The sequence below is a fragment of the Siniperca chuatsi genome, linkage group LG20 (assembly GCF_020085105.1).
Source record: "Siniperca chuatsi isolate FFG_IHB_CAS linkage group LG20, ASM2008510v1, whole genome shotgun sequence".
Lineage (NCBI taxonomy): Eukaryota > Metazoa > Chordata > Actinopteri > Centrarchiformes > Sinipercidae > Siniperca > Siniperca chuatsi.
The window spans coordinates 4,057,479-4,073,938 of record NC_058061.1 but is presented as its reverse complement, the minus strand read 5'-3'; the positions used below and the strand labels follow the sequence as shown (position 1 = coordinate 4,073,938).

The following is a 16,460-nucleotide window of genomic DNA, read 5'->3' as shown; positions in this document are numbered from 1 at the left end:
ATGCAGCAGGAATATTAACCCAAAACATCATATAACATAATATACCAACAACATAATAGTAACAGGGACCATTTTACACACAGTGAGTACTTTTACTTTTGATACTTTAAGTAAAACTCTGGACTAAACTAGCTAACTGTATATAAAGTAGTTAAAGCTACAACAGTAAAATGCTGCTTATGCATTGATGCATCTGTATTAACGAGTACTTTTGATACTTTAAGAACATTTCGCTGATAATACTTACATACTTTTACTTTAGTAAGGATTTGAAGGCCGGGCATTTACTTGTAATGGAGTATTTTTAAGTAAAGGATCTGAATACTTCTTCCAGTACTGACAGAGAGCTGGTCATATCGCAGCAGTACAGTCTGTATGCAGTGGTAGACTATAGTGCTGCCAGCTAAAGTACATGGTGTACACTAATTAAGTACAATTTTGAGATACTTGAGTATTTCCATTTTATGTTACTTTTACCCTACAACTTTTATCTGACCGCTATTACAAAATTTACATGTAACACATATGATCACCTTATTAAATATAACACCTTGTGATAGATTAAACTACACAACAGTATATCAAGTAGTTAAGTACAAGTACTAAGTACAAATTTGAGGTACTTGTACTTTACTTGAGTCTTTTCTTTTCATACTACTTTCTGCTTCTGCTTCACTACATTTATCTGACAGTTTTAGTTACCAGTTACTTTACAAATTAAGATTTCTGCACACAAAACATACAAAGAGTTTATAAAATATGTTTTGTTATAAATTAAACGGCCCAACAGTTTATACAGCTGAAATGATTAATCAATTAATGGATTGACAGAAAACTAATTGGCAACTATTTTGATTATTTGAAATCATTTTTCATGTAAAAACATTTCATGGTTCCAGCTTCTCAAATGTGAAGATTTTCTGCTTTTCCTTTAAATAATTTTAATTTATTGTTAATAATGTTGAGCTTTGGACTGTCGGTCGGACACAACAACATCGTGAAGGCGTCACTTCGGGCTCTGGGTCGTTGTGACGGCGTTTCTCACTATTTTCATAATTTTCACAAACCAAACAATCAATCGATCGATTGATGGAGAAAAGAATCAGCAGATGGATCCAGAATGAAAAGCATCATCAGCTGCAGTCCGATACAAACCGGTTCAACATGAGCTCCAGCTCCACCAGCTGCAGCAGCAACATCCTGCTTTACATTAATGCACGAGGAATAATAATCTGATGACAGAATATATAACAGCACAACAGCCACAGGGACGCTTCACTGCACCGAGTACTTTTACTTTAATACTTTAAGTACTTTTTCCTGATTATACATTTTCAATCCAGGACTTTTACTTGTTACAGAGTATTTTTACAGTGTGGTGTTAGTACTTTTACTGAAGTAAAGGGTCTGAATGCTTCCTCCACCACTGTTGGTTTTATTTGCCAGGTTTTGAGATATCTGTCACTGGGAAATGGTTTCTAGGAAAGGTGTGTTGCTGTTGAGTTTCTTCACATGTATTTAATGTTTTGAGCAAAATCTCACTCACCTCCTCTGTATTTAAGAGGCGGAAGATGTTTCAGCGAGAGCTCCAAAACTATCTGCATGGTTAAATATCACCAGAGGAAAGTGAGAAAAGGTGGGGGGTTTTTGTGATACGGGTGAACGGACCCTTTAAAGGATTTATGCAATATGCAAAAAGGAAAATACTGTAGTAAAAGAATCATGGCTGGTAGATCAAGTTTTAAAAGGGGCTAAAACTTTTGAGGACACTTTCTAAATCTGTCATTATGTTCGTGATAGAAGAGCTTCAGTATGTTCATCCTGTTTCATTAAATCCACAGTAAACACAAAACAACAAACAGTCAGTGAGCCACAGTTTAAAACACAGACACATTTTATGATTAAAAACCAGACAGGGTTTTGTTAAAATTGTTACATGTAAAGAAACGACATCGGTAGACAAAATTCAAAAAATATAAAATAAATAAAAGTGAAACAAACGGACAAAATGTTTTGTCAGCTTCCAAACATTGCTCCACAGTCTCCATTGACAATATTCACATTTGACATCAATACTGTTGATAAATGAACACAAAGTAACTGTTAATAGGATAAATGAAAATACGTCTAAATGAGTGTACAAGTGTGCATGTTCACAAACGCATGCAGGTGTTTACAGATTAACTGGCAAAATGATTCATGAATTAAAAAAATCTTTCTTTTGTGTGTTGACCTGCGGGTAAATGCTTTATAAACAAAGGTTTGGGGGGGGGGTCCTGCAATCTGATTGATTGGTTAATTTTTGTTCAAAGCTAGCTATTCTTTATCTACTGTTTAGTTAAATTGACATGACAAAGATACAAAAAAAACAAAGAAACAGAACATGTGAGAGAGAGAATATGACTAGTTGAAGACCAACTGTTCCACACAAGAAATCTACACCTACATAGTACATACCACAGAGCCATGCCTTCCCTCTGCTCCCCCCACCATGCATCACATACACTTTGCACTAACACAGAGGTCAGACAAAATCCAGTACACAACACCATAATCTCTAGAACAATGCATGCTCTCATGTTTTCACGTGCCCAAACAACAGAGATATTTTTTTTTTTGCAGATTTGTTAAAATTGCACATTATCTGTGGACTAACTAGTGCAGGTGAAAGTAATGATGAAAAGTTCTTTTTTGTTTTGTTTTAAAAAAAAACGGGTGCTTGATTCAAATGTTAAGATAATCACACTGCAAAGTTCAGCGGTTCCCAACCTTTTCGGCTTGTGACCCCTCGTCACAGGTTGCATACGTCTTCTGGAACCAAGTTTCCTTGTCTTATTTAAATAATTAATTTTAAGTGATTCCTCGAGAAGTAAAACTATCCGGTAATTCACAAGAAACAAGGTTAAGAGTCTGCAGCCATGCTAGCACTTAAGGCCCTTTTAGACACAACGCGATTTGCGCTGCGCTCGCCGCTGGGTTCAGCGCACTCCGCGCCCAAAGTTCAATCTAGTCGAACACTTTGCTCGACGCAACGAAAAGCCGCCATGGCTCATTGCAAGCCATCAGAAATAATAGCTTTGGTGCCGTTTTTGCGTTGTGTCTGAAAGGGCCTTTAGGCACATTGTTGCTTTGAGCATAACGCTAACATCAGCATGCTAACATGCTTATGTTTAGCAGGTATAATTTTTACCTTGTTAACCATCTTACTTTAATGTGTTAGCATGCTAACATTTTATTTACTAGCACTAAACACAAAGTACAGCTGAGGCTGATGGGAATGTCAATAGTTTTGCAGGTATTTGGTCATAAACCAGAGTACTGATGATGGCGCTACATGAAAAGTCAGAGGGGTTCATCTCTGGGGACCATGAATGTCTGTACAAAATTTCATGGCAACTGTTGTTGAGATATTTTAGTCTGGACCAAAATGGTGGACCAACTGACATTGCCATCCATAGAGCCCTGCTGCTAGCAAGGCTAATAAAAAAAAACAATTATTAGAGGAAAGACTGAAAAAAACAAGCAGATTTCTCTAACAGAAATATGTTGTGGAAAATATCTTGTGACCTCTTCTGGGGGTCCCGACTCACCCTCAGTTTGGGAACCACTGAGCTGTGCGACCAAGGTTAGATAAAATTGGTTTCACAAAGGTGACAGGTACAGTAAGTGCTTTAAAAGGTTGATTACACACATCTAAAAAGGAATCATTAGAGATGGCTTCAGCATGCAACTCAAGAAAAAAGAAGCCAAATGACGGCAAGTTTATAGTCAAATCGGTTTCCCATAAGAAGTGCACTGCTGGAGTTTTACTAAGATAAAAGCAGAGGAGGGAAACCTGCTTTGACTGGTCTTCCTGCTGTCGATTGCTTCCCTCCCATTTGGTAGTGCTGTCAACACAATGCCAACCACCACCAGTGTTTACAGCAGATTTGGACACAATTTTTAACCTCCAGGAGTGTAAGGGATTGTGGGTGAATTTAGCTCAAAAGCAATGGCACAAAGAAAGCAGCCGGTAATCATTTTCAGTTTGTCGGTATGTATCATAACATGTAAAATAATGCAGGGGACAATGGATTTGTTTGGCTTGCCTCTCACTGAAACACTAACAATAGAAAACAAGCTAAAGACCGCATTATACATTATACCTCAGAGGCACCTTATGATAAGAGGGGAGAACAACTGTGCACATCACAGGTCAAAGGCACAACACTGGACACAGACGAAGGGAAACAACACCCAAGGTGCTTTGCAAAGGCCCAGAGAACAACAAGGGAGAAAAAGTGCTCCTCAATGAGACATTTTGGGCATTTTTAGCAGCCCACGGTCTGCTCGCGACTCAGATTAGCAGAATAAAACTGCACAACACACAGTCGAGAGGAAAAAACAACAACAAAGAAGAAGTCACATCAAAGTTTGAGCTCTGAGGCCTGACTGAACACCGTCAGGGAGCATGACAACAGCAAAGGTACAGTTTTTTTTCTCGTTAAACGCATTCTTTTAGTTCATGCTTGATATAACATAACTGCATCAAATATGTTCTTTGTACAAAGAATGGTGTATCAAAGTGATCAATGCCAATGATAAAGATCAGGCGCCCCTTAGCTTTTAGGGCCAGTGATTAACATGTGAGTTCAGTCTGCACGATGGGCAACAACGAGATGTGTCAATTCTCCATCTGATATGTGGAAATATGGCTCAAACTTTGCATCAAGTTGCTCATATAACAGGGCTGCATTTACACCGGTAACAACATTATAGTTACATCTGTCGACATTGTACATTTGTAGGCTGTAGTGGCAAAACGATTAGTCGATTGATTGATTAGTCGATTGACAGGAAAGTTTTTTACAAAGCAAAAATTCACTGGTTTCAGTTTCTCAAATGTGAAGATTTGCTGTTTTTCTCTGTTTTATATAATTGTAAGTTAAATATCTTTGGGTTTTTTTACTGTCGGTTGAAGGAAACAAGCAATTTGAAGACGTGTGCTGTAGGAACTTGCATTTGGCATTTTTCACTATTTTCTGACATTTTATAGACTGAACAATTAATTGAAACAAGTAACAATCATTAATAAAAACCCTACTAATGATGATTGCCAATTGCTTTCTTAAGTAACCGATTAATAGTTTAGTCTATAAAATGTCTGAAAATAGTGAAAAATGTCACATTTTCCCAGAGTCCATGGAAACGTCTTCAAATGTCTTGTTTTATCAGATCCAAAACTCAAAGATATTCAATATACAATTACATAAAACAGAGAAAAGCAAAGACATTTCTGCTTGAAAACAGTTGTTAAAGTTGCAGATTAACTTTCTGTCAATCTACTAATCAGTTTCAGCTCTGGTTACTTGCAGCACTAGTTTTGGTAAATGCACATTTGAAGTAGAAGCCAATTCAGTTTTACTTGCACAAAAGTCATTGAATTCTCTTGCATCTCACTTATAAATAATTTGAAAACACATACTTGTATATATTTAGCCTGATAATCATTCATATCAGAACCAGGCTTGTAAATGTATTGTTAATGTATTTCCATGTAGCTTCAATATTGTTACAAGTCTTAAAAACAGCACTATCACATAGCAGCTTAATGGCGTGTATATTTCAAGAGAAATATACTTCAGCCAAGTTGGTACCTATCTGCTGGCACAGAAAAAAAAAAAGTCACATAACATCTGAAATACAGGCTTCACTCTGAAGCTCCGAAAAACTGAAGACACTTCCCATCTGGCAGGTTCACTTACAGTATGTAAATCTCTGTGATAATGTAGGCTCAGGTATCTCAGGGCTTTAAGCGTGAGGAGTACAATTCAGCTTGTGCCACAGTTGCTACAAGTGCTGCAGAACGTAAGACAACACAGTCATTTGGGTGTTAAGCTGAGGACTGGCAACAGAGGCAGCTGCAAAGTGAATGAATATTGGCGTGAGAACAGCCAAGGCCGGGGGAGAGACGGGTGCTTCGGGGTTTTGAGGCAGCATACAAACTGGCCACAGTCCAGTCTCCGCCATGCCACGCTTGTCTGGACAAATGGCAATGACAGTAGTTTTCCTTATCCCTAATTACAATTTTAAGATATGCAAGAGATCAAAGTAGGATATCTAAGAGAAAACTTATTGACAATATCTGGAGTTTTTTTGAGGAACACGTGCAGCTGAAAAACTTGTGATATTTCAGTCATAGACAGAAAGCAGAGAGGCACTGCATATACATACTCACATCCATGTTACCAGGTGGGAAACCTTCAGGAAAACTGGTTATGAAAAAATTATATTTTCTCCGTCATTTAAATAGACTCACCCACCAGAATATGTAAATATATGACAACTATGATACAGAAAATCAATAATTACACCATTTGCATTCAATTTTTTCATATAATTTCATCATGTAGCCTATATAGATTTATATAGATTCCTCACATGCCTTGACAAATTGTACACAGGTGTAGTTTAGTCTTTTTGAGTCATTTGTTTTCTTTTGTGCGGAAATATCCCAAATTTTCTCCCTGGGAGGACAGACCGACAGGTCGAGCCCAAAAACAGGAAACAGGAGGAGTAGGATGCCGAGATTTTCCAGCTGCGCCGTCGCAGTGCCGAACCAAGACAGGGCATCTGTTTCTCACTCGATTAAGTTGTTTCGTGGAGGAAATGCCGCACCAGGCTGGCTCAAACAGAGCGATCGGACTCTGCATCATGCTGCCTGCAACTGCTCCATCTCACCCTCCACCTCCCGGCTCGGTTTGTTGTGCCGCGAGCTGCCTCGGACATCAGCCGAGGAGTCTGGGAGTGCAGAGAGGGAGGCGGCGGGCGTCGATGCTCGCTCCATTAACAGATTCAGGTAAAGAGTGAGGCTCAGTCAGTGGAGTTTATTCCTTTATGTCCTTTGAGAGTCCTGAGGAGGTTTCTGCTAAGTCGACAGAGCCAAATGTTTAAGAGCGAGGAAGTATCCTGTCTGTTAATAGCTATGATGATAACAATGAAGATGATGATAATGATTTATAGTAGCTCTGTGCTGGGCGACCATCCACTGACAATAATAAGGGGCTACAATCAGCACCGTAGCCTGCACCGCAGTGACACTGACCATCAAAAAGCTGCTATGAGGAAAACCACTCACTTGTATTCCCCTTTACACTCCCCCTGAAGTGTTCCACGGCCTGCGGTGGAGGAGAAGAAATGAGAAGACAAGTCAGGGTCGTGTTGCAGCACTGGAGGAGAGGGGGGCGTCGGGGAGCCCCCGCTGTGGAAAGGCACACCAGAGGAGGAGGGAAGGGGGTTAACGACGATGATGCAGGCGATGGCAGAAAGGCGGAGGGGGGTAAACTCATGGATCTTGATGACAGCTGGAGAAAATGTTCGTGTTGTCGTTTTGTTTTTGTTGATTAAGCGTTATTAAGCTCAGGATCTGGGTCTCTTCACATCCGCGAGCCTCGCTCCTGAAGGATCTGAGGACAGAAGGAAAATAAAAAAATAAAAAATCAGTGGAAAACACAGAAATCCCTTAAAATCTCAAACTGAAGCTGACTTATTTCTGTTTTCCCGATTTTGTGAAGGTAATTAAAGGAGTAATCGTTTAAATAATTGATCTTTTACATGACTGTAAGTTGAATGTCTTTGGGTTTTGAACTGTTGCTGAGAAGTCGTGACGGCCATTTTCCATAACTTTTGTTGACATTTTATAGACTAAACATTAATCGATTAAATTAATAAAGAAAACAATTGTTAGTTTCAGCCTTACTGGTGATATTCTATATTTTTCTTATTACCAACAAATCCCATGAAAAGATCAAAACCAACAATGTGTTACTCTGTCTCTCAATACTTTGACTTCCCTTCCCTGTCTGTGACACTGGTTCCTACTGAAGACGTACATCTTTAAAAATGGCTCACAAATACAGTATATAGTTTCATTTATTTAAAAAAAAAGGCTCAGTAATAACCTAAAACAGCTGGTCACTGTAGTTTTTATCAGACGTTACTCAAACAGGAGTTGGATTTGTTGGGGACTATTTTCAGTGGCGGATTAATAGGGATGTGGTGATCTAGTTCAGTGGTTCCCAACCTTTTTGCCTCATGACCCCATAAAATAGAGCAATGTGAGCGCGTGTGGTGAGCGGTTCCCTGGAATGATTTCCCTTCTCATACTGTTACATTTAATTATTTTAAAGGCCTGAAGAGGCGAAACTAACCAGTATTATAAAAGATTCAAGTCACAAAAAATAAATTAATGTATATCAGGCTTTCGATACACGAACAATACTTGTTAGTATCAATTCGCTGTTGGTTTTGGTCTTTTCATGGGATTTGACAAACAGAAAAATATAGAATAACGGCAGCCTTATGCTTCGAAGTGACTCGTGTTCAGCAGATCGCTCACCTTGGCCTTCTCGGTGGGCTCGATGACGATGCCGTTGGTGGAGTTGTTGAGTTCCCGGGAAACTACACATAGAAACTCCGCCTGGTCCTCGTTGCCGTAGTTATAAGAGGAGCCGATACTTATAAGCTGAGGACAAGAAAAAGACAAAAGACAGAAAATTGTAAGGTTGCGTCCGCGGAAGAAATATAAAGTTCTGTGGACTCAAATCTACATCCGGGGCAATACTGCTATATAAGTTTTCTCTTTCTTGGTTCCAGCTTCTCAAATGTGAGGATTTTCTGCTTTTCTCTGGTTTATATCATTAGAAATTTAATATCTTTGGGTTTTAGATTGGTCCAACAAAACAAGCAATTTGAAGATATTTTATGGACAAAATGATTAAATCGATCAAATTAGATTAAAAATCATTTATACAATGATATAAACCCAGAAAAGCTACAAATGCCCACAGATGCTAAAACAAGAGACTGTTGGCATTTCATACTAAAGTACAATGTTAACAAGGTGTGAATATAATGTTATTACCGGTGTAAATGCAGCCTTGTTATATGAGCAACTTAATGCAAAGTTGGAGCCATATTTCCACACATCAGATGGAGAATTAAAACATCTCGTTGTTGCCCATCGTGCAGACTGCAATTATGTTATATCTGCATGAATTGTTAGAGTAATTTTTTAAGCAAAATTGACTGTGTTAGTAGTCTATGATAATAAATTGAATATCTTTGGGTTTTGGACTGCTGGTTGCACAAAACAAGCAATTTGAAGATGTCGCCTCCAGAGCCGAGGTAACATATTGGACTGTTTTTGTGACATTTTACACAATTTTACACAAAATAAGAGGCAGATTAATGAAAACGTATCATTAGTAGCAGCCTTAAATATGACCAGACATGTGATGCCAACTATCAGTATCTCCAAACTGAAGCTTGAAACAGCAGCTTTGAAACAACTGAAGCACAAACTCAAACATGACAAGCTGCATTTTCTGCACCTGCTCAAACTTCCAACCGTCCGACATGGTTGAGACCATCTGTGTGAGTTCCTCCTCTTGGCACTGTAGTACTCGATACACATGCTTCACCGGGCCCTGAGGGACATGACAGGAGCGCGCACACACAAGAACATCAATAATCTGCACACAAACACAAATAAAAAGCTGTTTTTTGGTTATATTTGTATTAGAAGAAAGTCTGGTATACAGATTTATCCGCCAGTTCTATTCTCAGTCCTCTGACCTGCTCCCCTTGTTTTGGTCTCTGTTTTCTGTACCTGAGATGTCCGGTTCTCGTTGTCCCGTATCCTCTCTTTAACCAGCCTCACCAGTGATGCGATGTTGTAGAACTCCGCTTCCTCAAGGACACCTGACGCGAAAAAAATAAATAAAAAATGGATCACCAGACTTCATTGTTTGGTCTCTACACACTGTAAACTGTTGTTCGCCGACAGATAACCGCTCTGCGTGACGTTTGCAGCAGGGATCAGCACATTTTACCTTCCTCAGCCAGATTTTTATCCATGATCAGTTTTCCGTGCCGAAGGTAATTCAGGATGGGGCCGAAGTACGTGGGGTCCCTGTCGATCAGGTAGGCTCCTGTCTCGTCCTGTGGGAACACATTAAGAGTTGACAGTCGTGAGGAGGGCTGGTTTGTCCTCACTGTTGGATCGTGGGCACAAAACGTCGCATCGGACAATGTCCAGAAAATAACGATGGAAAGGAGAAGCAAGAGTTCGTTACCACCCAAACTCAGAAACTTCGGCCCGATTGACACATCAACCAGGCCAACATTATCAGCTGATTTTAGTTTCTCATGTAGTGTATGCCAATCAAACGAGGAACAAAGAATTTCACAACAGAAATGCCAAAGAAACTGTATGTTTGAATTAAATAGGTGGACAAATTTTGTAACTATGCAACTGTAAAACGTCCTGCTCAGGACATATCATGGTGATTCTTTAATCTAAGGGATAACAGCCCATATATTGTCATCAGATTATTTCAAATATTGATATCTGTATCTATTTGATTACTTTAGTTACTTTGCAGATTCAGATTAATAATACAAAGTATAATCAACAATGTTTCAATGATGTATTGTTACAGGTTAAGATAAGATAAGGGAGGAAATTCACAAGCTAACAGTGTATAAAGTAATTAAAATTAGCCCCACCTTTTCCAAAGTGATGTGCATCTTAATGCATCAATAATTATAATTCAATGTTGTCAACGATGTTGATACTTTTGTACTTTGACTTTAGTAAATTTTACTTGAGTATTTGTACACTGTGGTATCGCTACTTTTACTTAAGTAAAAGATCTGAGTACTTCTTCCACCACTGCAAATTCATTTTACTTGAATATTTCAATTTTATGCTACTTTATACTTCTACTTCACTACATTTCAGAGGGAAATATTGTATTTCACTGCATTTTTTGGACAGCTATGGTTACTAGTTACTTTACAAATTAAGACATTAAAAACACTGGATAAGCAGATGAATCAATAACAAAAATGATCATTAGTGGCAGTCCTACATAACAGTGGAGCACAACTTTACTTTAAAGATAAGTTTGCATCTGCCATATCGTGATATATTGGAAAATATAATATCTAATATGATACTGAATGCAACCATATCACCCAGCTCTAAGTGGAGGCAATGCCTAAAAACATATTATCATTGGAGGATCGTGAAGGATTTGATTTGGTCTCTATAATAACTACAAATAGATCCATTACTGTGACTTTCTGCACTCACTTTGTCAGAGTCCAGGTCGGGGTCCTCTTGACACAGTCGGAACAGGAAAGACTTTGGGTCCCGACACAACGTCTGCTTGGTCGTGATGAAGTAGGTCCCGCCGACGTTGAGCCGAACCCAGCGTGAGCCCGGCTTGTCCACCGGTTCGGACGGGGAGCTCGGGTTGCTCTTCAGCGGGAACCCGAACACCGCCCGCCCGCCGCTGCCGCTCGACACCCCGCCGGGGATGAGCTGGCTGCTCCGCGGCGGAACCAAGAGAGTGGGCGAAGCCAGGCGCACGGAGCCCCGGACATCGCGGTGCTCGGGCTGCTCTATGGTGCTAGTACCGCTCGATTCTACAACATGCAGTTCAGCCATGTTTTCTTCGTCTGGAAAACACACACAAACCGCACGATTAGCTAACGATACACTGCGGGGAAACAATTTCTCTCAGCCGATTTGTAAACACAGCGAGGGTATTTTTCTCCGACGGGGCGGCTGGCATCAGGGCGTTGCTGCTCACACTCGACCGCCTCCACCTTCAGCGCCAAAGATTAAGACACAAATGTGACTACCAAAGGCCGTACGATGTCAGCAGCATCGCGTTTAATCGTTTCTTCACAAGATAAATCGCTCATTCTTGTCTATTCAAACGTTAATCGGAGAAAGGGAACTCTTCCGGGTTGTAACGTGATTACTGTTTACTTCCGCTATGTCATCGTTTTTTCAAAATAAAAGCAAACACAGTAATATTCGCTTAGTGGAATTTTAGCTTGTCAAGTAAATGTGAAGTTTTTATTTTTTTAAAAACTGAAACATTGTAATAAATAAAAGAATAATATGCAACATGTCACTTGGTATTCAAAGTCCCCCTCCACTCAAAATGTTTTTTTCTTATCTTTACTTCACTTGGATGTTTGACCCTCACTTTGTGACATCACAACTAGTTTGGAGGCCAATCATGGTCCAGCATGCAACAATATTTGCATATTTTCAGAGGAGAAAGGGCAGTTTAATGTGTTTTTAAGAATTTTTACTTTTCTTTAATGGAAAAAAAACATATCAGACAGACATTTATTATCCAAAGCAGGGGATCCTTACAGTATATGTCTTAAAACATGTTTGAGTGTGGTGGCTTTGAGAGGCAAAACACAAGAACATAGGACGAAAGAAAACATTTATGAAAACACATGAACAAAACTGAAACGTTTCAGAAAATACAATGACATGATGTGTGACGTTTCCAGTTACCTGCTTTTATGTGCATTTTAAATTCGCGTGAAACTCCGGAAATTTGAAAAAAGTTAAAATGTCACAAAAAAGTTGGTGTATCAATAAAAGCAAAATGTGAAAAAGTGCAATGGAAACAGACTTAAATGTGAATAAATGATGACGTACATGAGGCATGTGAATTAAACTTCCACGGAGGAGATGAAAACATTAGCTCTGTCTGGAGCAACGACGAGACTGTAACTTTACTCACATATAAATGCTATATTTCCATCATGTTTTTCCACATAATTTTCATTAATTTGAGGTTTGACTGGCGCTCTTTTAAATTTCTCCTTGCGCTGTCTTCTTCTGCAGTGATTAAATGGCAACCGACTGGAGAATTAGCACCAACTGCATATTCGCATTCTAATATTCGCACAACATAATGAGCATGAATTCGCATTTTCTTTTGCTGGTTTTCTGGAAATTTGGTTAAAATTTTTGCTACATTTGGAAGGAAACTTGACTTTTAGTTTGTTGATGTCATTGTGTTTTCTGTAATGTTGTTGTGTTTTATGAAATGTTGGGTTTTCTATTTTGTTCGTGTGTTTTGTCCAACTTTGATGTGTTTTGACCCTCAGGGCCACCGTACAATAGCAACAAAAGAAACAACAATACAGCTGCCAGGCACGTTGACATCGATAGCACAAACAAGTCTTTATGTAGCTGAACATGCAAGATCTTCATATGGATGCAGCATAAAAGGAACCTATTTGTACAGTAAACAAAACAATAAAAACAAGTGATTAAAAAAGGCTTGTCATGGTGACATTAAAAAAACTCATATAGGATTATTATGAGGACATCTCACAAGTAAATAAATAAAACTATTCAATTCAAACAAGGAAGAACAAAATAAATCAGGTAATTATGAAAAAAACACAACATAGACACAAAAATAAATAAAAAAACAACTACATTGAATGACAGTAAAAATAAATATGAGATACACGTATATATGTGAATTGCTGCTAACATGAATTTCTTGCAAATGCATGAAAATACACACATTTTTATTTTTTAAAAAAAGCAGAACACGTGGAAATGTGTGTCTTTGTTTGAGTAGGGTTACTGGGAATACACGAGTAAACCCCCTGCATAGTGTCTATTTAATTTATTACCAAGTTGTATTAAAACGTCAAACATAAGAGACTGTGGTACCGTCTAGCCATGGTGACTGGTTGGAGAACAGGTTTAGCTTCATATGAACAGGTTATAAATATAGATTGTCTGGGAGAAATAATATTTGTAGTGGAATATGGGGCCTGTTTCTCTATGTTGCTTTTGGATTTTATCTGATTGGATTGTTTACCACCTGCACCGTATGTAAGTGGACTCACAACCAAGCAGGAGCAATCTTCGGTTTCTGATGGACAAAACTGACTATTTACGAATTATTCTCATGTCATATGTGTGGAAATGTAAGTGACTTGTGAATCCACTTCACATGCACATGTACAGTAGACTTACAGCTGAATTACATTCCTAGTCTGCCAGTGTTTCAAGCGATCGAGAGTAAAGAAATTCAAGTGGAAAATCATAAGAACCACACACGATTTGTATTGACCTTTAAGCAATCGTTCAGCTGCTTTTACTGTAATACAAAGGCACGGCTTGTTTTCAGATGGGGGTGTGCATAGTCTGGTGCTCAGTCAGCAAACCTGCAGTGGTTACGACATCGTGATGGGAAAGCAGAGATATGGATTAAGGAGGCCATGGAGGCAGAGAAGAAGAGGTTCTGACAGTGTTGATAAAGGCATTCAGAGGCTACATCTTGTCAAAAAGAGATTATTCACTGTGTCTTCGAATCAGATCAGAATCAGAAATACTTCATTGATCCCCGAGGGGAAACTCTTTTGTTACAGCAGCTCGCCTTTACGTCAGCACACACAGGGATGGAAGTACTAAGCAAAAAATATAATACACTATAATACAGGTCAGAAAATAAGTTAAGTACAGTACCAAGTGGGTATAAGTATAAAATAAAATAAGTGTGAAGTACAAAGTGAGTTTACCGGTTGATGATAATAATATGGTATAAGGTAATAGTGCATGAACTGTCAAGTTAAATGTAGCTTATTAAGATTATAATGAGACGGAGGATATTGCACAGCAGTAAAAATATCAATATCAATAAATAGCAAATTTTAAACTGAAAAGAGTATATTGCACGGGGGTATTAACACAGAATATTGCACAATTATTTCAAGTATTGCAGAGATGTTAATGATCCAATGTCCAGTTTAATGACTTAGGGTCATACAGACTAACACTTAGAGGGAGGAGTTAAAGAGTCTGATGGCCACAGGCAGGAATGACTTCCTGTGGCGCTCTGTGGTGCATTCTGGGAGGATGAGTCTTCCGCTGAAGGTGCTCCTTTGTTTGACCAGCACGTCATGGAGCGGGTGGGAGACGCTGTCCAAGATGGCGTGTAGTTTGGCCAGCATCCTCCTCTCTGACACCACCGCCAGAGTCCAGCTCCACCCCCACAATGTCACCGGCCTTACGGATCAGTTTGTTGAGTCTGTTGGAGTCCGCTACCCTCAGCCTGCTGCCCCAGCATGCAACAGCATACAGGATAGCACTAGCCACCACAGACTCATAAAACATCCTCAGCATCGTCCGGCAGATGCTGAAGGACCTCAGCCTCCTCAGAAAATAGAGGCGGCTCTGGCCCTTCCTGTAAACAGCCTGAGTGTTCTTAGCCCAGTCCAGTTTATTGTCCATGTGTACTCCCAGGTACTTGTAATCCAATACAATGTCCACACTGACCCCCTGGATGGAAACCGAGGTCACTGGTGCCTTGGCCCTCCGTAGATCCACAACCAGCTCCTTAGACTTTGTCGCATTGAGCTGCAGATGGTTCTGCTCACACCATGAGACAAAGTTCCCCACCACAGCCCTGTACTCCAGTCTCATCACCACCGCTGATACATCCCACCACAGCAGAGTCATCAGAAGACTTCTGAAGGTGGCAGGACTCTGTGTGGTGGCTGAAGTCCGTGGTGTAGATGGTGAAGAGGAAGGGAGAGAGGACAGTCCCCTGAGGAGCCCCAGTGTTGCTGACCACGCTGTCAGACACACAGTGCTGCAGGCGCACATGCTGTGGTCTGCCAGTCAGGTAGTCCACAATCCAGGACACGAGGGGGGCATCCACCTGCATCGCTGCCAGCTTCTCCCCCAGCAGGGCAGGCCGGATGGTGTTGAAAGCACTGGAGAAGTCAAAAAATATGATCCTCACCGTGCTTGCCGGCCTGTCCAGGTGGGTGTGGATGCGGTTAAGCAGGAAGATGATGGCGTCCTCAACTCCCAGCCGGGGCTGTTAGGTGAACTGAAGGGGGTCCAGGAGGGGTCTGACCATGGGCCGCAGCTGTTCCAGCACCGGGGTCTTCATTATGTGGGAGGTCAGTGCCACCGGTCTGTAGTCCACTGGGACGCAGCGTCTTCGGCACAGGAAGGACGCAAGATGTCTCCCACAGAACAGGGACCCTTTGGAGACTCAGGCTCAGGTTGAAGACATGTTGAAGGACTCCACATAGCTGGGGGGCACAGGCTTTTAGCACCCCGGGGCTAATGGCATCGGTCCTGCAGCCTTAAAAACAACCAGATCACTGAACACAGTATGAGTTATACCTTGGATGATTGATTTTCACTTCAAACACTTATAGTCCAGGTCCCTTAAATGACAGAGTTATTAACGTGGTGTGTAAACTGGAACTTGTTGTCGGCAGGATTTGAACCTGCGCGGGGAGACCCCAATGGATTTCAAGTCCATCGCCTTAACCACTCGGCCACGACAACTCTACAAAGCTGTGTTGACTGAAATGATCGTGTTCTTGTTGGATGCTGGGAAACATCTGGAGAAGAGGTGATGGAAAAGAAAAGCATTTACTTACTTTAGACATTTGTTACTGGATGTTAGGGCTGCAGCTAACCGTTCTTTTCATTATCGATTAATCTGCGGATTATTTTTTTTTGATTTGTTGATTAATCCTTTAGTCTATGAAATGTCAGTAAAACGTCCTGCATAGTTTCCCTGAGTCCAACATGATGTCTTCAAATGTCTTGTTTT

At 40.2% G+C, this 16,460-nt stretch overlaps 1 protein-coding gene and 1 non-coding gene across 2 annotated transcripts; both read right to left on the bottom strand.

Moving 5' to 3' along the window:
* Nucleotides 1-1,871: 1,871 nt before the first annotated feature.
* On the bottom strand, nucleotides 1,872-11,836 carry kctd2 (potassium channel tetramerization domain containing 2). Its single transcript, XM_044180091.1, has 6 exons — nucleotides 11,138-11,836; nucleotides 9,873-9,981; nucleotides 9,650-9,741; nucleotides 9,372-9,467; nucleotides 8,378-8,503; nucleotides 1,872-7,445 (listed from the first exon to the last, which is right to left on the bottom strand). The coding sequence occupies exons 1-6, from the start codon at nucleotides 11,492-11,494 to the stop codon at nucleotides 7,416-7,418; spliced, it is 810 nt and encodes a 269-aa protein (XP_044036026.1). The 5' UTR covers nucleotides 11,495-11,836; the 3' UTR covers nucleotides 1,872-7,415.
* A 4,271-nt stretch (nucleotides 11,837-16,107) lies between these two features.
* Nucleotides 16,108-16,189, bottom strand: trnas-uga. The gene has a single exon. It is a non-coding gene; the product is annotated as a tRNA-Ser (tRNA).
* Nucleotides 16,190-16,460: the final 271 nt, after the last annotated feature.